This window comes from Astyanax mexicanus, chromosome 22, assembly GCF_023375975.1.
Source record: "Astyanax mexicanus isolate ESR-SI-001 chromosome 22, AstMex3_surface, whole genome shotgun sequence".
Taxonomy (NCBI): Eukaryota; Metazoa; Chordata; class Actinopteri; order Characiformes; family Acestrorhamphidae; genus Astyanax; species Astyanax mexicanus.
The window spans coordinates 13051800-13078013 of NC_064429.1; the positions used below are offsets into that span (position 1 = coordinate 13051800).

General features: G+C 37.8%; 1 protein-coding gene across 2 annotated transcripts in view; it reads left to right on the forward strand.

Moving 5' to 3' along the window:
- The window catches only part of LOC103036679 (tetratricopeptide repeat protein 28), a 203933-nt gene that overhangs the window by 144654 nt on the left and 33065 nt on the right, over positions 1-26214 (forward strand). For both annotated transcript variants that reach the window (XM_022664890.2, XM_022664891.2), the window contains exons 6-10: positions 4290-5086; positions 6744-7288; positions 10956-11479; positions 16973-17082; positions 20629-20758. In XM_022664890.2, the coding sequence (XP_022520611.2) occupies positions 4290-5086; positions 6744-7288; positions 10956-11479; positions 16973-17082; positions 20629-20758 (2106 nt within the window). The remainder of the gene's footprint in view (positions 1-4289; positions 5087-6743; positions 7289-10955; positions 11480-16972; positions 17083-20628; positions 20759-26214) is intronic.

The window sequence follows — 26214 nt, forward strand, 5'->3', positions numbered from 1 at the left end:
CCGCCCACACGTTCCCGCCCACACATTTTTGCTGACCTTAATATAGCTCGTTATGTTTTTGTAAGCAAGTAGAGCCCATTAGAATGAATGAGCTGGTATACTGACATTGTTAAAAAAAGAAGGTTTTTGTTTTATTTGTTTTATTTATCAAGGATATTTAAAACTATTATATTCTAATTGCATGCTTGTCAGAATATTCTAAATAATTACAAATTAATAGCTTATTTAAAGGAAATAATGCATTAAAATGTTATCATATTATCATTATATTAGTGGCAAAACTTTACCTTAAAACAACAATAATATTGTTTATCGATTAATATTAATTTATATTAATTAATATTGATTTATCACAATAAATCACCCAAACAATAAGAGTAATCATGACAGAACAAGTAAAAGTAGTTGTGTACTTATCAGATTTATTTTGATCTATTTTAGTTTTCCATTGTTTCCATTGTAGATTTCATTAGTAGTATTACATTTTATAATGATTTTATAAAAATAGACAAAGAACAAATAACTATTTTGAATTAATTGTGTATTTTACATATTTGCAAATATAAATTAATTTGTAAGAACATTTTGGCTCTTTCCATACATATAAAATATTAGAATAGTTAATAGGATGATGTCAGTAATCCTCTGCATTTATGGAAAGAGCTGATGTTCACTCTCTGCTGTTAAAGGCAATAGATTTAATATGACATGCTGTTGCTGGTGTATCAGGTCTGCTAATGTATTTATTCTACACTTTAAGAATAAATGCACCACAAAAAATGATTTGAGTAAAGGAATAGAGGAAACACTTTTGTTTCTACACTGGCTGGCCAAAAAGGTCAGCTGACTACCTGAATATACTGAATATAAACCAGGTTATTCCATCAATGGATTTTTTCTTTCCTGATGACACGGAGCATATTCCAAGATAACAATGTCAGGATTCATGGTGCTGGAATAGTGAAAGAGTGATTCAGGGAGCATGTCATCATCATTTTCACTCATGGATTGAGAGAGAGTTCACCACAGAGTTCAGATCTTAACCTCATTGAGGATCTTTGGGATGTGCTGGATGGAGAAGAGCTGCTTTGTGCAGTGGTCAGACTCTACCATCATCCGCAATGCTGCTGCAAGATCTTATTCTTATTGTCTATAAATGTATTTGAAAACTTTTTGGCTGAAGTGATGCCTATTTCAATATATGTGATGAACTGCCGCAGCCCTGTAACTATGTGAAATATAAATGCAGATGTAAAAATTGAATTTACATATTGTAATTCATGAGGTGCACTTTATCATTGATGTATATGTGCACACATGCATGATGCAGAACAGTCAATTTAACACAATCAGCCTGTCAGGAATTATAGAACTGGTCAGCAGGAAACAACATATGTGCATTATGAACATGCATTTGAGAAATAAGTCAACCATTTACAGAGTTAGCACTCAGTGTCCACTGATGTAGTGCATTACCAGTATCAGGGCTTTATTTTGTTGGGTTGCACAGCAAGTGCAAAAAAACACGTTTGTGTAGTTGTGTAGTTTTTTGGTGTTTTTGTGACGAGAGGTATGAGAGTTAACTCATCAGAGGAAACTGTACTGGCTTTTTGTGTGCATATTTTTAAACCTGAAGATGCGACAAAGGTTTTTTTTTTTTAACAATGCTGTATAAAGGGGGCACAGAGTGGTCCAGCGGTCTAAAGCGCTGACCCTATGAGCAGGAGGTCGCAGGGTTGAACCCCCGCTCATGCAGCTTCGCCCTCAAGCTGCCGGTGCACAGAGGGAGCAAAATTGGCTCTGCTCCCTCCGGGTGGGTAGATGGCACTCTCTGCCCACATAACTCCTAGGGTGATGTCTGCGGCACAGGGCATCTGTGAGCTGATGTATCAGAACTGAGTCGCTGCGCTGTACCCCAAGCGCACTGGCTGCTCGGCAATGCTGCAGCAGCTCGAAAAGAGGCGGAGTCTGACTTCACATGTATCGGAGGAAGCATGTGTTAGTCTTCATCCTCCTGGTGTGTTGGGGCATTACTAGTGATAGGGGGGGAAGTACTAATGAGTGGGTTGGGTAATTGTATACTGTATTCTATATACAAACCACTTTGGTATTAAAAAAAAAAATTCCTGTCTGCATAACCGGTGAGCTGCAGCAACACCAGATCATTTACTTAGTTAAATCCAGGTGGAGTTTATATTAATTATATTCCAGCACATTAGTATAGAACTTTTACATAATTTGTAATGCATACCATATACATTGTATATAATAGTAAGTAAGTATTTATAAGTTTAGAACTGTTTTATTTTGTCAAGATCAGATTCCTTGTTGAATGTTGGAATGGTTTTATATAAAGTGCAGCTGTTTAAACTAATTTCAGTGAGAAGAAATCCTAGTGTGATCATTTCATACACAATTCAAATAGAAAAACAATTATTAATTTTTGAGACTTGCCTAACAGTTCATCCTTGTTTTCGTGTATCACCCTTGTATCTTCTTCAGTGCTTTTAATCACTCTTTCAACTTCCTTCCTGCCATCATTACGGTTTCCTCAAACCATTCCCTGTCTTGTGACTACCTGCTGAGGCAGCTGGCATGCTTTGATATTATGACTGTAATTATTAATTTATGAAGAGCCAAATGATGAAGATAAAGGGATGCGAGGATGAGCCTGAAATCCTGTAGCAGAAAAGGAAGAAGAGCGATATTTTAGCAGGGAACTGAATGATATCCAAAAAAAATCTGTCAAAGTGTAAATAAAAGTAAAAAATACAAAAAATACCCAAATAGAGATGTCAATAATTGATCATTCTGTGTGTCCATATTGCCTGAATACTCCTTTCCTATAATTTTAATGGTGTTTTACAGCCTTGTTTGAGCTGGTAGTCTTATTAGGATGGGTATTTTGTAAATATTTAAGAATATATTTTTGACTGTATAAAACCTATATGGGTGGCACGATAGCTTAGTGGTAAACAAGCCCCTATCCGAGTAGAGTTTCCATCTTCTCCCTGTTTTTACGTGGGTTTCCTCTGGGAACTCTGTTTCTCTCCGATAATCCAAAAACATGACAATCAGGAAAATTGAATACTCTAAATTACCCCAAAAATATATTGTTATGTATTTATATATAATTATTTATGGTTATAAATGTCTGTGTGCATGACTGTATGTCCAGATATGGATATTTTGATGACTGATTATGAATTGTATAAGACAGTTTGGAGTTTTATATGCCAGTATTATTTTGGCATAGGAAAAAGCACGTGAGCAGTAAGAAAATGTATCATGTAAAACGCATAAAGCATTTAGTTCATAGGGATGTTAGAAAACCTTAATACATAAAAGTATCACAATATTATATTGTTTTGCAATTCTGTATTGGTTCCATTACAGTCAGATCCATAGATAACTATTTTGTACTCTGTCTGAACATAATTTAACATTATATTTAAAATGTTCCAATACATTTCAAATTGTAAGCTTTTCCTTTATTCAGACTACATGCATACAATATATTGGTGTTCTATTTAAATTAATAAATAAAATTACAATAAATCATCTACAGTTTATCAGTTACTCTGATTTTACTATTTATAGGTTTATGTTTGAGTAAAATGAATACTGTTGTTTTATTCTATAAACTACAGACAACATTTCTCCCAAATTCCTAATAAAAATATTGTCATTTAGAGCATTTATTTGCAGAAAATGGAAAATGTCTGAAATAACAAAAAAGAGTTCAGAAATCAGTATTTGGTGGAATATCCCTGTTTTTTAATCACAGTCTTCATGCATCTTGGCATGTTCTCCTCCACCAGTCTTAACTTTATGCCTTTGCAAAAAATCAAGCAGTTTAGTTTGATTTTATGGTTTGTGATCATCCATCCTCCTCTTACTTATATTCCAGAGGTTTTCAATTTGGTAAAATCAAAGAAACTTTTTACATTTTTTAATATGTTTATACTTTTAACATTTTTTCAGAGCTTATATATATATATATATATATATATATATATATATATATATAGTAAAATTGTAAGTAAATATATATATATAGTAAAGTATATATATAGTAAAATTAAGTAAATTGTAACACAATGCCAGATACATGCCAATACACATTCCTAAATGCAAGGCCTTTTTAATCTATTATTTAGGCAAATACATAAAAAAAATTATATGAATTAAAAGAGATTTTTTAAATGAAAGTTTTTTTTTTTAAATGAACACTTTCAGAATACATACAATTACCTACTTTTATAATAATCCCCTGTTATCTCTTGCAGGTATCATCTTCCAAATGAAAGGTGACTTTGAAACAGCACTGAAGCTTCATAAAACCCACCTCACCATTGCACAGGAGCTTAATGACTACGGTGCCCAAGGTCGGGCGTACGGCAACATGGGCAATGCCTACAATGCCCTGGGAATTTTTGACCAGGCTGTCCGCTACCACCGTCAGGAGCTCCAGATCTCCATGGAGGTCAATGACCGAGCCTCGCAGGCCTCTACACATGGAAATTTAGCTGTTGCATACCAGGCCCTGGGGGCTCATGACCGCGCCCTGCAGCACTACCAGAACCACCTGAACATCTCCCGTGAGCTGCGGGACATCCAGAGCGAAGCTCGGGCACTGGGCAACCTGGGTAACTTCCACTGTTCCAGAGGTGAGTTTGCCCAGTCCGTGCCCTACTACGAACAGTACCTTCAGCTCTCGCCAGACCTGCAGGACCTGGAGAGCGAGGGGAAAGTCTGCCACAATCTAGGATATGCGCACTACTGCCTCGGGAACTATCAGGATGCTGTGAAATACTACGAGCAGGATTTGGCCCTAGCCAAAGATCTTCATGACAGGTTGAGCCAGGCCAAAGCTTACTGCAATCTGGGACTAGCGTTCAAGGCCTTGGGGGACTTCACCAAGGCAGAAGAGTGCCAGAAGTACCTGCTGTCTCTGGCACAGTCACTCGAAAACTCCCAGGCTCGATTCCGCGCACTTGGTAACTTAGGGGATATCTTCATCTGCAAGAAGGATGTGCCCGGTGCACTGCAGTTCTTTAAACAACAGCTGGCTCTAGCCAACCAGGTAAGGATATCTGAAATATGTGAAAAATGAAGAACAATATAGGGTTTTATGTTAATTTATTTTCTTTATCTGTTAAGCTTGCTTCACTATTTAACATTTATAGATCAAGCATAACATTATGAAAACCTTTTTGTTTATTCACCTTTTATTTAAAGGTGCTATTCATTTTTAGTCATTCTCTAGAATGAATTCATGTCCTGTGAGCTGCTCCGGTGATCCGGTATAACACTGCTTTAGTCCGGTGGAGGAGTGAACAAGAAGAAACGACAGGATTTTAGCTCTTGCTCATGAATATTCATACATGCAAACATATCTGTCGCCTCTGATTGGCTAACAGCACTGGAACACCAGGAGGCAGTGAGATGAACAACAGTTAGACATGTTTTAAAATAAAGACATTTTTACATTAATACCAGTCTTTGCAATGTAAAATGTTACTTTATTACACGTGTAATGCCCTGCTCAGTACAGTTTAGCCTCTGACCTTAGAGTCTTAGAGTCTCTGTAAAACACAAAATCCACTGGAGATCCTATATAAACCTATAGTTTCACACTAGCTAAGTAGTTAAGTAGCTAAGTAACTAGTGTAAACAGAACGGTTATAAACATAGACCTACCTATCTCAATTGTACTTGGCTGGTGGTGTTCCATAGACAAATTCTAACTAATTTGTTCCTTACCTCTGAATTACTAGGCAAAGCATCTTCTAAGACCTATTGTATTTCACAAAGAACAAGAAAAAGGCATTTTAGAGGAAGGACACTTTTAATTTTCAGTTCCACTGATCATATGAGGTCCACTTTGTGGTTTTATTGTATAATTACATACTGTTGTACTTCTGTTTCTCTGCATACTTTTATACTTTCATTCTCCTTTCACCCTCTTCGTCAATGGCCAGGACCCCACTGGAACACCACAGAGCAGACATTGTTTGGGTGGTGTAGGAGGTGATGTGCTGATGGTACGAGTGGATAAGATGCAGCAGTGCTGCTGGAGTTTTTAAACACTGTGTATAATCTCTCGCTGTCCTTCACTCTGTTACACACTCCTACCTACAGCTGCTCCACCTTGTAGATAAAGTAAATTCAGAGACAGAAGTTCTGTATGTGTTGCTGCACAGTTTGTGTTGGTCATCCTTTAGTCCTACATTACTGCTCACAGGACGCTGCCCACAGGGTGCTGCTAGTGGACTATTTTCAGAGGTGTTTAAAACCTCCAGCAGCACTGCTGTGTCTGATCTGTAATGTAGAAAAAAGAAGTCAGTGTATATTTGCAGATATCTCCATATTGTGGTAAAACAAATCAAGGAGACTTAACTAAATCTGTATCTCTGAAAACATTTTGTCCTTTTAGTTTTAAAGCTGTAAAATTGACTGTGGAGTGCATTTAGCCAATCAGAGGCAATATGCTTGCATGTATGAATATTCATGAGCAAGAGCCCAAATCTGACTTTCTTTAGAGATCTCTAATTCAGTGATCTAAAGCAGTGCTAAATAGAAACACCTGAACACGTTTTGCTTTTTGTGGCTCTCATGACATTCATTCATAGTAGAGACCACAACTAGACATTTTAAAATGAATTAAAAAACGATGGAATTAGACTTTTAAAACATTATGTTCCATTTGTATATTTTCTGATCTTTTTTTTTTTTTTCAGGTGAAAGACAGAAAAATGGAAGCCTGTGCTCATGCTGCCCTTGGTGCTGCTTACCGGTTAATGCAGAACTACGAGGAAGCGTTATCACACCATGCCAAAGAGCTCGAGGTGTGCCAGGAGCAGACTGATGCACCTGGGGAAAGCAAGGCCCATGGGCATCTGGCTGCTGTCTACATGGCACTGGGACAATATGCTGCCGCCTTCAAATGCTACGAGGCACAGCTGGAACTCAGCAGGCAAATGAGGGACCCTGGCATCGAGGCACAGGTTTATGGCAACATGGGCATCACCAAGATGAATGTGGGTGCCATGGAGGAAGCCATCGGCTACCTGGAGCAGCAGCTGGCTATGCTGCAGCAGCTAACCGGAAACGAAGTGGTGCTGGACCGAGGGCGAGCTTTCGGGAACCTGGGCGATTGTTATCATGTGCTAGGAGACTATGAAGAAGCTGTGAAGTACTATGAGAGATACCTGGCTGTGGCGCAGAGCCTGAACCGACTGCAGGATCAGGAGAAGGCCTACCGTGGGCTTGGGAATGGCCACAGGTGAGAGAAAGTTTTATCTTTTTAAATTAAAGCAGGAGACCTCCATCGGAGTAGGACTACAAATATTTGTCGGCATAAACGTCAACGCGGTAGAAATGCGTGTACAGTGTAATAGCAGCACTGTGTCCATAAAACACAAAACAAACACATTTAACTCCACAAGAGTACTCTACAGTCTGTGTTTACTAGTTCTGTTCGCAGCACAGTTTGAACACTGATTTCTATATTACCTGTGATATGTTAAATTACTGCAGAGAGCTGCTGAGCTGAGTTTAACCAGGATTCACATTCCTTCATTAACATTACTAACATTAGTCAAACTACCATTAGCTGGCGTATATAACTCCCTAAGAAAGTGTTAGGGAGATACTGTACTATGTCCACAAGGGGTGGGCGATATGGCCCTAAAATAATATCACAATATTTTCTGGTATTTTTGCGATAACAATACTCATGGCAATATGACAAAACATTAAATACATTTTTTTTCCAAGAATACACTACCGCAACAAAATAAAAATTACATTTTATTATTGCATACAATATGATATGGCACACCCCTAACTGAGATATTAAAAATACAAGAATTTTATCAGATTTGTAACAGTAAATGTAAAGTATGATCCTGCATGTTAGGATACTAATAATTCCCTCCAAAAATCACTGTATATCCAGGATTAAAGTAAAATGAATGATACTGAACAGATATAATCTGTCTCTAGTAGATTTATAATGGGAAATTAAACAAAACAAAATAAATTTCTTTTTTTTTAAATAGCCAAAAAGTAGTACCCTCACATGATAATTGGGGTGGCTGATATTTCAGGGTATATCATTCACGATATTCAAAAATGTTGGCGATAGTATAGCATACGATAAGATATGGCACACCCATCCATTATAATGAAACTAAATGTTATAGTAAATACAGAAAAAACTTTATTTTCTTAGACAAACAATCATTTCAGGGAGGAATCTCCTTGGAAAAAAGTAAGAAAAAGTATCCTAGAAGCCTAGAATCTCCTGAAAATATGATCCAGCCTGTGTAAATGTTTCCTAAAATATACTTTGTAATTTTTTGTTTAATATATGTATGTCAAACTATCAAAATGTACTGAAAATTGGTCTAGGGGACTAAATGCTTAGCTGTCCTCACAAACAGGAAGTATAAAAAAGTAGAGTAGTTGACTACTAAAATAGTCATTAGTTGCAGCCCTAATGAAAGGAGAGGGGACTCTAGATTTTTTAATAAATGGCATTAATGTGCTTCTGTGATCATTCCTGCAAAGCAATGACTGGCCTTGTAGGTTTTTCTGGGAGATTTTCTGGCCATGTCACATCTCTTTCTGACAGATGTTTCTGCTTATCTGAGCAGGTTTGGGGCTGCTAATGATGCTGATACAAGAGATACTGCAAACATGGAGATTTCTTAGCAGATATTTTAACATATTTTACCAGCTTATTCACACATCATGAAAAGAACTCAAAATAAACTGAACTAGAACAGAATTAGAACGGAGGAGCTCAACAGCTCTAAATGGAGATTGCACCAAAACTAAAGGACATTTAAAAAGTACTCTTTTTTTCTTATGGACTATTGCTTTGAATGATTTAAGTTTTTGGTGATGCATACTCACACATCTCAGAAATTGCCTATTTTGTCTTTTTAATCTATATATTCTTCCGATAAATACTCTCAGCATTCAGTGTGTGATCTGGAAATGGGCTTTAATTATAGGGTGCCCATGTTACAATTCCTGTAAATGAATCAGGTATTTTAAACAGAATAGGGTCTAAATATCAGTATTCTGAGATTGCTACACTGAAAGGTAATTGCTTCGCTGCCTGGTTAATGCCTACCAGACGGCTTATTGTTAGGAGTCATGACCATCCTCTTTCACAGAGCTCCGTTATTCTTCTCAGAAATCCACTATTGTTCATTTTGCTGGTGCCTGCATTTTGGAATCACCTTGCGTGAAGTCACCTTGAGCGCTGGCAGGATGTTGTGCGCTTGCCGAGGTGTGATACATGGACTGTATTTTCCTGCAGGCCTCTGCGTGTGCAGAGAGAGTCTGTGGCGGGTGCAGGTTTTAACCTAAACACAAACCAAGATAATGAATTGACCTTTTCTACGCATGTTCTTTCCCCAGACGTCAGGTCAGCGTAGGCTGGTAATATGGGGGGAACAGAATTGCCAGGCAGACAGACCTCTAAAAGCACACCTTTTAAAAGGTTCTTTCCTTTTCCCCCCCTCATTCTGTTTGACTGGCGCTCAACTCAGCGGAAAAATGGGTGGAATTTCATATTAGTCGTGCTTGAGAGGAGATGTGAACAATATTGGAACAGGCTAATATTCTTCTTGCCATGCTGAAAACAGATCCCCACCCACTTTAGTGCTGTGCTGAGAGTCATTACACTGAGAGTTAATTAAACTCTAATTGCATAGTTGATTATCCTTTTGAAACAACATGCCCCAAATGTAATTCCTCTGTGAATGAGATTTAGAGTGGAGGCCTGCGTTTTTTCCACCGATTTCAGTGCAGTTTCCAGTCAGTGGACACTGGAATATTGTCATTCTCACAGTGTGAATTGTTCCCATGACTGATAAATACTGGGATAAAAAAGTCATACTATTTAAATATGATTTAATCAGTTCTCTCAGATTAACTATTGCCAGTTTCTTCTATCATTAAAAGATACAGTTATCACTAAATAAAAATGCTTTAAGAGGGACTAGAGGGCAATATTTAAATATCATTGGGCCAATTTGGGTATTTTGGAAAATCTAAAACAGTATATAGTCTTATTAACCCTAGAACACTAACGTTAAAATCAGTAACACCATCACTAACATTTGATATACACTGTATGACAAGTTTTGGAACACTTCTTTACATTTTTACATTTCTTGCAACATACATCATCACATGAAATAAAAAGGTGCCATGGATGACCCTATAAATAAGCAGAAAAATGATTAGAAAATTTAGCTAATCCTTAACAGGTAATGTCCTAAAAAAATTAAAATGCTGCTGGGAACTTGGTCTGTGGTCCACCCATTCCTGGGGCATGTCAGCGCCTGATTTAAACACACAAACACTATTTAACATCAGGTAAATTACACCCATAAAATATGTTACTCTCCATCACTAACATTGGATGAAAATCACCTGAATGCATGCCCTTTTATAGATGAGAGTAGTGAATCAACCATAAGTCCCATGCAACTCAGACAACACAATAAAAATAACATTTAAAAAATGTGAATTAGCATTCTAGATCATTGTGCAAATCCGGCACAGCGCTGGCTTTCAACATCTTAGCCTTTCAACAGCTTAGCCTTTAACAGCTTTCATGGCTGCAGCACCCCTGTTGTGTTTTTAAGCCTGAAACCCCCTTATGGAATTAGTGTAGGGAAGTGAGCAGCAGGTGGAGTCAGAGGCCACACCCACACAAATTATTGTGACATACCACAAAGTTCTAGTAAGAAAATATTGGCTAAAGCTCTGCTGACTTTAACTTTGCATGTTTCCTTAAAATCTGTCCACACATCCTGATCATTTGATCATTTACTACTAATAATATAATCCTTAATGGTCCTTTTAAGTTTTAATAAAGTTAATCTACAGCTTAAATATTGTCTGACTCTCCGTGCTTTCTTCCGCAGAGCTATGGGTAACCTGCAGCAGGCTCTGGTGTGCCTGGAGAAGTGTCTGGTCGCTGCTCATGAACTCGGCGGGTGTGGAAATAAGGCAGCAGCCTATGGTGAACTGGGTGCCCTCCATAACCAGCTGGGTAACTACGACCAGGCTCTGTCGTGTCTGGAGCGGCAGCTTGCTATTGCACGCGACACTTCTAACCGTCCCCTGGAAGCGGATGCCAACTCCGGGCTGGGCGCCGTGTACCAGGCCATGGGTGAGCTGGAGCGTGCTCTGCAGTGTCACCAGCGTGACCTGGATATAGCCGAGGAGATCCGCAGCCCCCCGCAGCAGGCACGCGCATACGGAAACCTGGGGCTGACCTACGAGTCTCTAGGCAACTATGAGCGGGCCATGGTGTTCCAAGAGCAGCACCTGAGCTTAGCGGCCCAGACCAATGATCTGGTAGCAAAGACGCTGGCCTACGGAAGCCTGGGGAGGACACACCACGCACTGCAGAACTTCTCACAGGCTGTGGTGTATCTGCAGGAAGGTGGGTGCATGACAATAAATCTATGTGTGTTCTGATTCCAAATAAAGCACATATGAGATCTCCAACCGTCATAGAGGAAATAACAAGACACATGACCTTCAGAATCATTTCCAGATCTCCTCATTGTGTAACAGATAATAGAACTGTGACAACCAACACTAAGTACGTTGTCATGCACACGATAATACATTAACACATGCAATTAAAATTAAAAATTAAAATTTAATTTTAACAAAATTTACTCACGTCACTGATTTTGTCTACATCTTACTGCTGGAATTCACTTCTTTCACAGAGCCTGGTGATGTGTTAGTGTTTTTAGCAATGCACACACATACACATGCACATATAGCTGCATATATCCTTCCCAGGTTTTTAAAGATGGAATATTATTGTGATTAATAAAAAATATTTTTCAGTAAATGACAATGTAAAAAGAATTGCATTTTGTGAAACCAACACCAATTCTTTCATTTATATTTAAGTACCCACTAGCTTAGTCTGAAAGTGGGAATAAAAGTGTGATAGATCGTAATTATTAAAAAATTTTGTTGTTAATAATTCGATCAGTTATTTTAAATGATTGACATCCATATCATCCCCCCACATCTGATCAATGCATTTACATTAACTGAAAATCACCAGAGTTTTTGCTTCATTAGTGCTTTCACACATACCTTGCTTGGTCCGAATCAAAGTAGCAGGTTTGAAAGTGGGGGGGTGAACAACGATATGCACCAATGGAACAGAAATTCCATTGAATCCAAATTTAAAAGAGCTGGTCTCTGTCCCAATCTGATTAACTATGGTTCACTTCATCTGCAGTGGGAAAGCACTTTGCTAGACTTTTCTAGAGCCAATTGCAGGAAGTCTATAAACAAACCAGAGGAAAAAGAATTAGTGTTGTGCCGAAATCCGACCCCCCTTGGTGTGCAGCGAGTCATGAAGCAGAATGGACAGTAGATTAACCCTTTTTTATAAACAGATTTTTTTTTACATTTTTAAAGAAATCTGATGAGAAGGGGAGTCACAATTTGTCACAACACCTGGAAAAGTAACTCGTTCAATAACATTCTTCAAATCAGTTAAATAAGCAATAATAAGTTAATTACAAACAGAGCAGCAATCAAACTATCAAACTATTTTATACAGCACGAACCTTGACTGTATAATTGCCACTATATCACAGTTCCATTATCACTGCTTATTGAAAGATTTTGAGTTAAAAAGGACGAGTAAATACAATCTGTTTGGTTAAAAACACTCAGCGAGTTAAAATAGTTCCATTGCTGCTCTGTTTGTAGCTGCACTGTTTGGTTTGTAAGCGCTGCATCGTTGCTTCGGTTACAGTGCATTACCAGCTGATAAAGGCACTCATAGAACGCCTCTCAGCCAATCACATTGCAGGGTTGGAACTAACTGTGGCTTAATATATAGTATAGAGGGACTCCACCCATGTAACTAATGATTACAGGATGTAGTAAATTTCAATATTTATTTTGCTCACTAAACTGCAGAGTGACACACAATGTAACAAACCCAAACTTCATACTACAGCTTTTTAACGATAGATAGATAGATAGATAGATAGATAGATAGATAGATAGATAGATAGATAGATAGATAGATAGATAGATAGATAGATAGTTTTGTTGTCATCTTGCATGTGCCGTGTTATATGCTGCTCACTTATTTACCTCTACCAGGGTCTGTTTTCATTCATGTGCAGCTTAAGACATCCGAGAATACTCAAGTTAACAGTTACCTGCACTAAAAAATAACATTACTAAGCTAAAATCTAGCTCTCACTATTAGATTTCTTACTCCTTTTTTACACCTTGCTCTAATCCAAGAAATCTGAGCATGCTGTTTACACAAGTTTACTTGGTTGAATCAGATAAGTGCAGTAATCCTATTATGAACAGATTTCTGAGAGGATGTTAACATGTTCCCCCTTCTGTATGAATATTCAATCACTGTAAAACAATCTCTCCCTTTCCTTCAAACACAGACACACACATTCTTACAGCCAATTATATTTGAGCAGCCTACCCAGACAACAGCAACTCTCGCTCTCATGCTCTCTGCTCTTTCTGCATTTACTACCTTCCCCTTTTACTTCGTTCTCTCTCTCTCTCTTTCTTTCTTTCTTTGTTTCTTTCTTTCCTGTTACAGTTGCACTGGTCACGCAATGTTGCTTGTTTTTCTGGGTGTTACTGTTGAAGACGTTAATTGGAAGCAGGCCTGGCTCATGTGTTTGGCACAGCGTAGTGCGTGTGTGTGTGTTTGTGTGGAAATGTTTGGAAGGAGAAGTGGAATTGTCTTACTATGATAACTGTCATTAATTAATTTATAAAACGATGGCTGTGCGTGTGTGATCCATCAAGCACAGTTTATGTATGTGTGTATGTATGTGCATTTTCATGTTTTTAGCCTATAATGTATGTGTCTGTGTGTTGTGATATTGTGTGTTTGAGCATTTTGTGTGTTTGTGTGTAAGTACTGAAGCACCAGGACCACCAGCGTATCCTCCCCAGATGTCACTAAGCTTTTAAGGGTTTTTTAGCCTCTCCTTAGGGTGAGAAATATGTAAATGTTAGTGTGAGTGTCTGTGTGTGTGTGTATACATGTGCGAGTGTGTATGCATGTCCTCTGGGTGTATCTTGCTGCGATTGGCACTGGTATCATCCTCTTGTATGTGACAGTGCCTGCAGGCGATGCCAGACACACAGAGAATGATAGAGGGAAAGAAAGAGGGAGGAGAGACAGGGAGAGAAGCAGAGAGAGAGCAGGAGGATAAGTATTTCTGGGGGATAAATGGATGATGGACACAGATACACTGGATTATACACACACACACACACACACACACACACACAAAAGAGATGCGTAAATTGAATGATGTCAGAATCATATAAAATGAACAACACGGCCATGCCATAAAAATGTCACGCTTGTGTTTGTCCCTATTCTGTTTATCCTTGCATTTAATGGCATTCTCATCTTTGCCTTAACTATAATAAATGTACAGTGGTGTGAAAAAGTGTTTGCCCCCTTCCTGATTTTTTGCATGTTTGTCACACTTAAATGTTTCGGAACATCAAACCAATTTAAATATTAGTCAAAGACAACACAGGTAAACACAAAATGCTATTTTTAAATGAAGGTGTTTATTATTAAGGGAGAAAAAAAATCCAATCCTACATGGCCCTGTGTGAAAAAGTGATTGCCCCCTTGTTAAAACATACCGTTACTGTGGTTTCTGACTCCTGAGTACACTCTCTCTACCCAAACCCAGGCCTGATTATTGCCACACCTGTTTTTAATCAAGACATCACTTAAATAGGACCTGCCTGCCAAAGTAAAGCCCACCAAAAGATCCTTAAAAGCTACACATCATGTCGAGATCCAAAGAAATTCAGGAACAAATGAGAAAGAAGGTAATTGAGATCTATCAGTCTGGAAAGGGTTATAAAGCCATTTCCAAAGCTTTGGGAATCCAGCAAACCACAGTGAGAACCATTGACCACAAATGGCGAAGACATGGAACAGTGGTGAACCTTCCCAGGAGTGGCCCCACAACAACATCTAAAGAACTGCAGGCCTCACTTGCCTCAGTTAAGGTCAGTGTTCATGTCTCCACCATCAGAAAGAGACTGGGCAAAAATGGTCTACATGGCAGAGTTCCTAGACGAAAACCACTGCTGAGCAAAAAGAACATTAAAGCTTGTCTCAGTTTTTCCAGAACACATCTTGATGATCCCCAAGACTTTTGGGAAAACATTCTGTGGACTGATGAGACAAAAGTTTAACTCTTTGGAAGGTGTGTGTCCCAGTACATCTGGCGTAAAAGAAACACTGCATTCCAGAAAAAGAACATTATACCAACAGTAAAACATGGTGGTGGTAGTGTGATGGTCTGGGGCCTGAAAGACTTGCTGTGATAAATGGAACTATGAATTCTGCTGTCTACCAAAAGATCCTGAAGAAGAATGTACGACCATCTGTTCGTGACCTCAAGCTGAAATGAACTTGGGTTCCGCAGCAGGACAATGATCCAAAACACATCAGCAAGTCCACGTCTGAATGGCTGAAGAGAAACAAAATGAAGACTTTGGAGTGGCCTAGTCTAAGTCCTGACCTGAATCCGATTGAGATGCTGTGGCATGACCTTAAAAAAGCTGTTCATGCTCGAAAACCCTCCAATGTGACTGAATTACAACAATTCTGCAAAGATGAGTAAAGCCAAAATTCCTCCACAACGCTGTAAAAGACTCATAGCAAGTTATCGCAAAAGCTGGGTTGCTGTTGATTCTGCTAAGGGTGTCTCGACCAGCTATTAGGTTTAGGGGCAATCACTTTTTCACACAGGGCCATGTAGGTTTGATTTTTTTTCTCCCTTAAAAATAACCCCCTTCATTTAAAATAGCATTTTGTGTTTTGTGTTTTAAGCAAAAATTTAAATTGTAATTAGAAACAAATTGCTCATTTGTTCAATGCTTGCTCCTCTGCTCCCTCAACAGTTGGAAGTGTAATTTGCACTTTGAATCACCATTTAAAAAGGACACGCTTTACACATGCATTTCTGGACAAGCTCTGAGATACATTGCATAGTGCAGTTGGCATATTTTTTGCACTATAAGGTGCACTTAAAATCCTTTTATCTTTCCAAAAATCATCAGTGCACCTTACGTATAACTTTTACCAGTCAGGTATTAAGGAGCAGTAAAGCCACTCTGCTGAAGTACAGTGTTATACAGAAGTTTCAGTTTAGTTCTTCAGCACTGAGACTGGAGTAGCATTAGCATTAGCTGCTATCCACTATTTTCCCAATTCAGAGGGGAGTATTATTTGCCTGTAGCCTGCTGCTAACCCACGCCTAGCACCGCAAGAGCAGCATTAACATTACCAGCTAACCACGCTAGCTCTTTCACTATTTAGAGGGAGTATATTAGACTGTAGCCTGCGTTTCTCCTGTGTTAAAGCATAAGCTACGTAGAACAAACCACTAACTAATATCATCCTGGCTTACCTGAACACTCTGGGTTCCTTATTGTAGTGCTGCTGGGTGACATTATCCACTAACCGCTAGCAGTTAGCCGCTAATGCTAATGCTCCAGCCCTGAATGCTGAAGAAATTCAAGGAATCTAAGCGTACTATAAATAAATGGAGCACTTTACTCACCCAAATAAACAGTCTTTATTTTATTGGTCTTTTTTATTAAAGCTTTGTTTACTTAGCTTAGCTTTACCTAACTTAGTTAACTACACAACCACCACCACCACCCAGCGGCGGGACCTGCTGAATTAGAAAGTCCTTTAAATGCGCCTTATAATCCATTGAGCCTTATAATACGAAAAATACGATAGAGTTGGTGTATTTATTATTTACAAATTATTATTTTGTTTTAAGATTCTCTGTATTCTCTGCAATGCCAGTTTACAGTTTATTAATTTAATTTCTCATTCTCTCTCTCTCCCTCTTTATTTCAGGATTGAGGTTGGCAGAGCAGATTGGTAGGCGTGAGGATGAAGCTAAAATCTGCCATCGTCTGGGCTTGTCTCTCTGGGCTAGTGGCAACCTGGAGGAGGCTCGGCACCAGGTATTTTATATTTCCATGATTTAAGTGTTTATAACTCTGTATATAATCATTTTACCTCAAATTAATGAGATCACAAATCTATAAATGTCATAAAAAATTAGATTTAATCACAAAGTTCACTCACTAAACTGGAATGTGTAACGAAAACATATTTTTCTTTATAAATTATTGGTTGTTTGGATTAGCAATTTTAGTTACATATATCAATAGCAGATGAACACAGTGATATTTAAGACGTAAAATGAAGTTTATAGGATTTATAGAAAGTGTGCAATAATTCTTTAAACTAAATTAGGCAGGTGCATAACAGAAAAATTACATCAATATTTAGTAGATCCTCCTTTTGCAGAATAACAGCCTCTAAACACTTCCTACAGCTTCCAATTAGAGTCTGGCTCCTGGTTGAAGGTATTTTGGATCATTCTTCTTTACAAAACTTAGTGCTGAAGGTATTAAAATCAAAACAAGAGTGCCAACATTTATGGACCTGCTTAATTATGTTTAAAAAATAATTGCTAACTTTCTGAAAATCATATAAACTTCATCCAAACTGTGATCCAAACAATCAGTGATTAATAAAGGGAAATTAGGGAAATTATCAGGGGTGCAGAAACTATAGAATACCACTATATATGTTCTCACTGAAATTTTCTGGCTTTTAGGATAAAAAAAATAAAACCTTTAAAAAATCCAGACATACATAGTTGTTTATCCCCAATATTCCCAGAAAATTAAATCCAGTCTTTGTGACAGCCTATCAGAGTATAATTTATTTACATAAAATAGAATTTGAAGTATTAGTAACAACATTTAGCCAGTTAAAATGTTGAGAGGGAAATTATTATGTGAAATGAATAAACAAAAATAAGGCTCAGTGTGAAAACACACACAAAAAAAAGCTTAAGCTATGTGCTGACAGTAATTGGCTTGTCACTTCACACCAATTTCTCACATTGGCGCGCACACACACACACACATCTCCTCACACACACACACGTTGTGAGGGTCACTCAGAGTGCACTGCTGACCTGTAGTGGACTCCTGTTGAGACTGAATGAATCTAGAACTGGACAGCTGGATTAGCATCAATCCAGCATGAATCAATATGTAACAGTGACTCAGCTTTTCTTAGCTATACTCATTTCTTCCAAAATCTCATGAGTACAGGGTAAAAATCATGAGTACATTTGTTAATGCAGTCAATAGATCCTGAAAACTGTGTGGATGTTACTTGTGACCCTCAGATGTCAGAGCTGGGATTTACGTCATTGTTTATTAGTATAGTGCTACAGAATACCAAATGTATCTGTACTTCCTGCTGAGGCTACGTTCACATTACAAGCCACATTGTTTAAATCTGATTTTTTGCTCAGATCAGATTTGGCTATCTTGACGGTCCGAATCACAATACAAATGTAAGTGATCTGAATCTGTGTGTAATGTGAACGAATCTGTTTCTGAAACGCCTCACATGCGCATATTGATCTGAGTATAAATGTCTTCTTCACCACGTACAAAAAAGTCATATTAGAAAGAAGACTCGTAGCTTTATAAAGGGAAATGGATGAGTTAGCAGCTCATATGTGGAGCATCTTTTGCTGGAGTGGAGAGTAAACAGCTGGTCTGAAGTTCATGCTCAGGTCAAGGAGGTGAAAAAAATGCCAGGCGGTTTGCTTTTGCTGTTTTTGCAGCTATAGCTGCGCAGCTGCACCAAGAGATGTGTGGGTATAAGAGAGAAGAACCTAGCGCATGAGTAAAAGCAAGAAGATTTCAGAAAGAGACCGGATTTGGCACGTTCACACAGCCATGAAAAAATCAGTTCTGAGCCAAATTGATTAAAAAAATCTGATTTGAGTCTTCAGCCTGGTAATATGAATGTAGCCTTAATACCAATATTGTACCTTTGAGGGTATAATTATGAAAAGTTTGCTTTGTAGTGTGTAGCACTGCTAGGCAGTTGATAACACATTATGGTCATTTGTGCGTCCAAACAGCATGGAAACATCTCCACTGGTAGAAAATGGACAGTACTGTGTGTATGACTGATTTAATAAGATAATAATGGAGAAAAGTGATAAACTGTTTAATACTACTACTTGTTGATCATCTTGGATTCTGAACTTGGGGTTGGCAAGGCTCTCATAGCTTTCTGAGTAGGAATTCCAGTAAAAAAAAAATGTCCTCCTAGAAACATAGAAATTCCATGTTAAATGGAATGCAGCATTAGTTTGGATATTTTTAATTAGTAAAGATTTTTGTAAAACAATAGAGCCTTTAAAAGAAGAGCATCTGTATAGAACAGAACAGGCAATAATCCAGACATTACATTTTTAAGTCATAACCTTTACTGTAATTCTGAGCTGTAGAATATTTCTGCCCCCCGGGGGTGAACACAAGTACCACAGTGGGTCTCTCCTTCGGTCAGATGCTTTGTAGTCGTCCCGTCCCTCTAATTAGTGATTTAATAGAGGTATGTCCTGTTTTATATATTTAAATATTTACAAATATTATTCTAATTACAATGTCTGAGTATTCTAATTAATTAAAATAGAGACTTTAATTCCCCTTTCAAGTAATGTGTGCATTTTTCTCTATGATCTAATGTATTATCAATATATTATGTGGCGTAAAATGATCCACCAATCAAATGATATTGTGGTTGGTGGTTGTTCAGTGGTGGTCTCTTTCCTGACAAAGGAAAATGATTGAACTGTTTAAAAACAGTGTTCCTCAAATAAGGACTAAATAAGAGATTTGCATATTTCTCTCTCTATTGCCCATATCATAAGATCATTTAGGAATCTGAAGGAATTTCAGTGTGTAGAAGGTGAGGGCACAAGCCCAAGGTGAACACCAGTGATCTCCATTCCATCAAGAACCCTCATTCAACAATAGCTTATAGAAGCACATGAGCAAGAGATAACTGTACTCTACACCTTCATCACCAACTAGCTCTACAATACAGAGTTACTATATTCACTAATACCACAACAAAAGCTTTATGTTCACCAGAAGCGTCGGCAGATTCTCTGGGCTTGGAGACCTTTTAGGTGAACGTGTGGAGAATTTTGAAACTAAAAATCTGACCCTGACCCTGTACTATTACACATATTAAAATGTGATTGCAGGAAGAGAGGGACAACATAACACCTAAAACACTTCAGTGCTTAGGATCCGCAGTGGCCAAATATCTTTTAAAATGTTGTGTGAAGGAATGACAACATTATAAAGTGGAAAATGTTTTATTGTCCCAACTTTGTTTGGAATGTGTAGCTGGGATATTAAAAAGATTAAATATAGTTGCGCAGACAAAACCTGGAATATCTTGCATTCATAGTGTCTGCAATCAAATATAAGTCCAAGTAAATGAATGGAACTGTGTTTATTATTATTTGCTTATCCCATTATTTCTCAACATTTTCCGATTTGTGGTTCTACAGTAAATCTGCTTAATATGGTAGGAATACCTGATAAAATGGCAAAGAAATGTAAGTAGAAGTTAACTGCATTTTATAAACCGGTGTGTGTGTGTGTGTGTGTTTACAGCTCTACCATGCATCTGTGCTGTTTGAAACATTAAGGCATGAGGCACAACACAGCTCTGACTACAAGCTTTCCCTGTTTGACCTGCAAACGTCTTCATATCAAGCTCTGCAGAGGGTTCTCGTCAGCCTGGGTAACATTTCTTTTCCCTCAACTTATTTCTCCTCTAGTATTTATTCCTCTCTCTCCTCAGACTTAGTGCTTGTTTACCTTCCCAAATGCCTTTCCTTACAACTTCTGCCTCTACACCGTCTGTCTCTGTCCCACTTCCTACTGTATCTTCATTCCAGCTCTTCCTTTGTGTCCCTCGTCAATACTGGGGACTTTAATGTATAAAGTGTAAAGAAGCTGGAAAATAAACTTCCCTAAGGCAGAGGAGTGAGGGATGAGTACACGCAGGCTTGGCTACTGTCTTTTGGGCCCTTAGCTGTAGTTTGTTCACTAAAATAACTTTGTCTGCTCTTGGGTTTTATTTTTTTATGGATGGCTCTTACAGTTTGTTTAAAGTATGGATGATAGAACTAAATGTATGTTGGAAAAGATGCAGAAAAACTTTATTAAAAACTTTTTTTTGCAAAAACTTTTGTCTTTAAAGATTAATGCTTAATTTTATTTACCTTTGATATCAAAGCTGGTAATGATGTCACTTCCTAGTTGACTGCTTACCAGTGCTTACCATCAAACCAAGCTGAACTGCTTGAATTTTTGCACCAGGAGTGCAGGCATAAAGTTATCCAAAAGCAGTGTGTAAGACTGGTGAACATGCCAAGATGCATGAAAATCCAGGATTATTCCAACAAATATTAATTTCTGAACTCCTCAAACTTTATGAATATGAACTTGTTTTCTTTGCATTATTTGAGAGCTGAAAGCTCTGCATCTTTTTTGTTATTTCAGCCATTTCATGTTTATTTGGAATTTGGGAGAAATGTCTGTAGTTTATAGAATAAAACAACAATGTTCATTTTACTCAAACATAAACCTATAAATAGCAAAATAAGATAATAATATAATTCAGAAATAAATAATTCAGAAACTGAAGTGCTCTCAATGTTTTTTAGAGCTGTATAAGCTATAAATCCTTCAAAAGGGGGGACGGAGTGTGATACAATTATTATTAATGTCCACCTCAATACCTCTGTGTTAGGGGATGAAGTTGGCTATTCACTAGAGTCTTGATTACATTTCCAAGTAAGTGCTTCACCTTTTAAGATGGAATGGGAAATTTAGCTAGCTAGATAGATTACCAGTGTAGTTTGATACAGTTGTTATTGTCTTTTTAACAAAGAAAATCCAACATATGGGGTTTTGTGTGATTGCTTGTGCCACCATCTTGCCAGGGATTTTTCATAATCTCCATATGGAGTTTCCTATTTAAAATTCTATGTTTGGAGAACCATGTTAACCTAACAATTCACCCCACTGCTCTAGCCCAACAAAAAGGTCCACCCCTAATTCTGCAGCAGTAGTGAGCTAATGTTAACTATTGGCTAGCTTCTTTGGATTATCCTGCTCCACCTTAAATCCTGCAGAAACCTCAGGTGACAGAAGTGTATCTGTTGCACCATTTAAGGTAAACAAGGATATGTAGCGAATTAGCCTGCTAGAATTTTGTACGCATTAAACTAATAGAAATGAATGTTCTCGTAATTTTTCCCACAGAAAATACTACCGTATTTTTTGCACTGTAAAGTGCACTTAAAATCTTTTAGTGCGCCTTATGTATGAATTTTACCATCTAACGTTTATGTTTTAATAACACGTTTTCAAAACATTTTTAGAAATGAGAAGGGTACCATCATATAAGAGCATATACATGTTATACTAAACCCCACATTCACCAAACACAAAAATTACAGAAATGAAAATCAGTATCTACAACTCCTGGATTGATAAATGCCCCAAAAAAATAAGTTTCTCCAGTCTTTTAAATTCTTTCAAAAGGATCTTCCAAAAAGAATTGAATCACTCTCACTAGGTTTGGCTGAAACCGTCCCTAGAAGTCCAAAGAAATCCTGAGAAATGTAGTGAAACAGCGAAGAATAATCCAACTGTGCTTTGGCCGTGAAGAAGCGTCAGTGAAATTGTTACAGATGGTTGCAAGATTTGTGGATAGAAGTCCTTACAAGTTAAATGAGTGCAAAAATAGAAAAAATAAAATAAAAAAATAAAGCAACAGCTTCCTCTGTACCTCCATCGTTACCACATGGCTTCCATTTTTGTCTGGCTTGTAATTTGGGGTAAATAACCAGTACTGCCCCCAAAAGGTCAGGGTAGGAATTACATCTACATTAAAATGTGACTGCTGTCACAACCAGTCATGTTGTAATAAGCAGTAAAGCCACGTCACTGAACTCCAGTGATATAAAGGAGTTTCAGTTTAGTTTCTCCAGCACCGAGGCTGGAGCAGCATTAGCATTAGCCGCAGCGCTAGCTCTTTCACCATTCAGAGCTGAGTATAGCTGACTATAGCCTGCATGTTTCCCATGTTAAAACAAGCTAGTTGATACCGCGTGTAAGAATTTATTTTATAAATTAACTAAAATAAAAAAACAGCAACTAATTTAAAGCATTAGTCTGCGTTTTTTAGTTGCTGTAAGCTTTTTAAAATGGCTTCTGCCCCCACGTGACTGTGTGCCCCTGCTCCTGATTTTGAGAAGGGTGTAGTAATGAATCTTTTAGCAAAGTCGAAGCAAGTCTAACCAATCAGAATCATGATTTTCACTCCGGGGGCGGGGCCATGGCTGTGTAACCCCTTATCAGCGCAGTGGTGAAGGTGTTACGCGTTGCTGAGTCATAAACGGAGCTCATGCTGCATTAGTTCAATAGTTTGCTAACTATCATGGAATTGCGGCTGCTAATGAGACAAATATTGTGTCATATCATATTAAAAAGCCTTTTTTTAAAGGCTGTCCTTCAATGTGAAACTAATTCACAATAATAGGCCGCCTGACTGGTGAGTTTTTGTGTGTACTTAATGTTTTGGCTGCTCTGGCGTACTGTAGACATACAAATGAGTTGTCTTTGCTGAACGGTTGTAACGTCACTTTTAGGCAAATGAAGCATTTATTGTTGGGTCTATCGTATACTTGTGTAGTTTGTAGCTAATTAATATATTTTAATTATATAAGTTAGTATAATTAAGTCAAGACAGAGTATATGTAGCTATTGTAATATTTATCTATGTGTAGGTCGGCTGGCGGCGGGGTGGGGGGTTGCAGAAGGGGTAACGTTACCCACTATATTCACTGCACGCCACTGTAATACACTGTGCTTTATAGTCCGAAAAATACAGTACATTTGTGGGGTTTTGTGGCTTCTTAGGCAGCCCTCTTGCTGTGATTTCTCATTAACCTCAGTTTGCAGCGCGCCTCTGAAAAATCCCTGTTTCTCCCTACCCCTCTAACCCAAACAGAAAGCTAAGTGGAAGGGGTTAGGGGTGAAATGGGATTGTGCTTAACTATTGATCCATAGTGCCTAAAAGATGATTTGGCTAGTTTTGAGTTTAGTAAACATATTAAGCAAGTTTCTATTTAATGATTTATAAAATTGTTATTTTTCTATGGTAAAAAGGTGACGAATAAAATAAAACATTATGAAATAGTAAAACACTGTAATAACTAATTTAGACAGCGGTTCTGAGAGAGACGGGTAGTGAATGAAGGGATTTAAATGCTGGTGTGATCTCTCCTTCTGGTGCAAGATTCTGGCAGTCACAGGATTTTAAATCCATTGTAAATTAGTGATATATCTCTTGGGCAGGCTGGATTAGAGAGCATCACAGTAATCCAGGCAAGATGAACAAAGGCATGCATTACTTTCTCACACTCAGCTGTAGAGAGAAGATCACAGACTTCTGGAGATAGTATGCATGCTGTTTTACAGATATGTAGTTCTTTACCAAAACTCATAAAAAGCAACTTAATCCATGAGGTCATTTTTTGCCTTCACAGTTACACTCTAAAGTTAATTTATTTAACATAGACAATACAGCAACATTACAACTGCAATATACAATTATGCATGAAACCAAATATAGTTTATAGGGAATACTCATTTATTTACAACACCTATCTATTGGAGGCTTTAAAAATCATTAAGAATTAATTAATGAGAAAATAAGATTACACATGAGATCAATGTGTTTTTTTTCTTTTTGCTATAATTTAATACCCCTGCTGAAAACAGTAATATTGGATTGTGTTTTAACTCAGTAGGAAAACAGTTTGCTCTTCTATTGACTTTACTAGAGCAATCTGTCTTCTTTGTTCATTGAGGAAAATTGGTACTACCATTTAAAAATAATTACATTTAAACAAATATATAATTTTAGCCTTATTTACCAAGCAAAATCAATGCATTTGTTAGCAGTGGGAGTAGAAGCAGAACTGTTATGTGTATAATGTATTAAAACGTTGTTCAAGAACTTTTTATTGCTCTTGGGCTCCCTCTAAAGACAGGGAGTCTTCACTGCAGTAAATACAAATCAACACAAAAGAAAACATATTTTGAAGATCCCCTTTATGGTTAATATTTGACATTTGAAAAGCAAGCAAGCCAGTACTCACCTTCCTGCATTCCAGCAACTGGTGATCATTTCTCTAATATTGTTCTTTATTATTGCTCCTCTATCAGGCATATCGTACACAATCACACAATCACTGTTAGTGATTGTGAGAATTGTTACTTGTTTTGATTAGCTTTTTTGGATGGTGGATTTTCTTTTCTTTGCCCTGGTCTTACCGTATTTTTAACACTATAATGCACACATAAAATTATTTCATTTTCCCAAAATTTGTCAGTGCACCTTATAATCTGCTGCACCCTATGTATGAATTTTAGCAGTCAGGTTGTAAGGAGCAGTAATGCCACTCTGCTGAAGTACAACATTTATAAAGGAGTTTCAGATTAGTGCTCCAGCAGTATTAGCATTAGCCGCTAACCGTGCTAGCCCTTTGGTAGTTCAGAGGTGAGTATTAGTCTGTAACCTGCTGCTAAGCCTGGCTAGCACTGCTAAAGCAGCAATAGCATTAGCCACTAACCACAGAGCTAGCTATTTTGCTGTTCAAAACCGAGTATATCGGACTGTAGCCTACAAATTTGCAGTGATAAAACAAGCTACGTGGGAAGCTTGCTAATATCACTCTGGCTTACTGGAACACTCAGGATTCCTCAGTGTAGCGCTGTCGTGTGGCCGCTAATGCTAACGCTTCAGCTATAGTGGATATCCGGAATTCTGAGCTCAATGTAAATAAAAAGGGAGGTGCTTTACTCACTCGAATAAACAGTTTTTAGGAGAAAAATCTGTGTTGGTTAACATCCAGCGCTCGAATGACTTGTCAGATTTTTTTTTTTATTAGTTTTGCTTACTTAACTTAACTTAGCTTTACAGGTCTTGCCACCCAGTAAAACAGAAGGAAAACATGGAGACACCCCTGTTCCCTGTTACTAGTAGACAATAGACCAGAAAATAGACGTTTATTGATGCTGCACCTTATCTGGTGTGCTTTATAGTAGTGGTGGGCGATATGGCTCTAAAATAATATCGCGATATTTCAGGGTATTTTTGCGATAACGATATACTTGGCG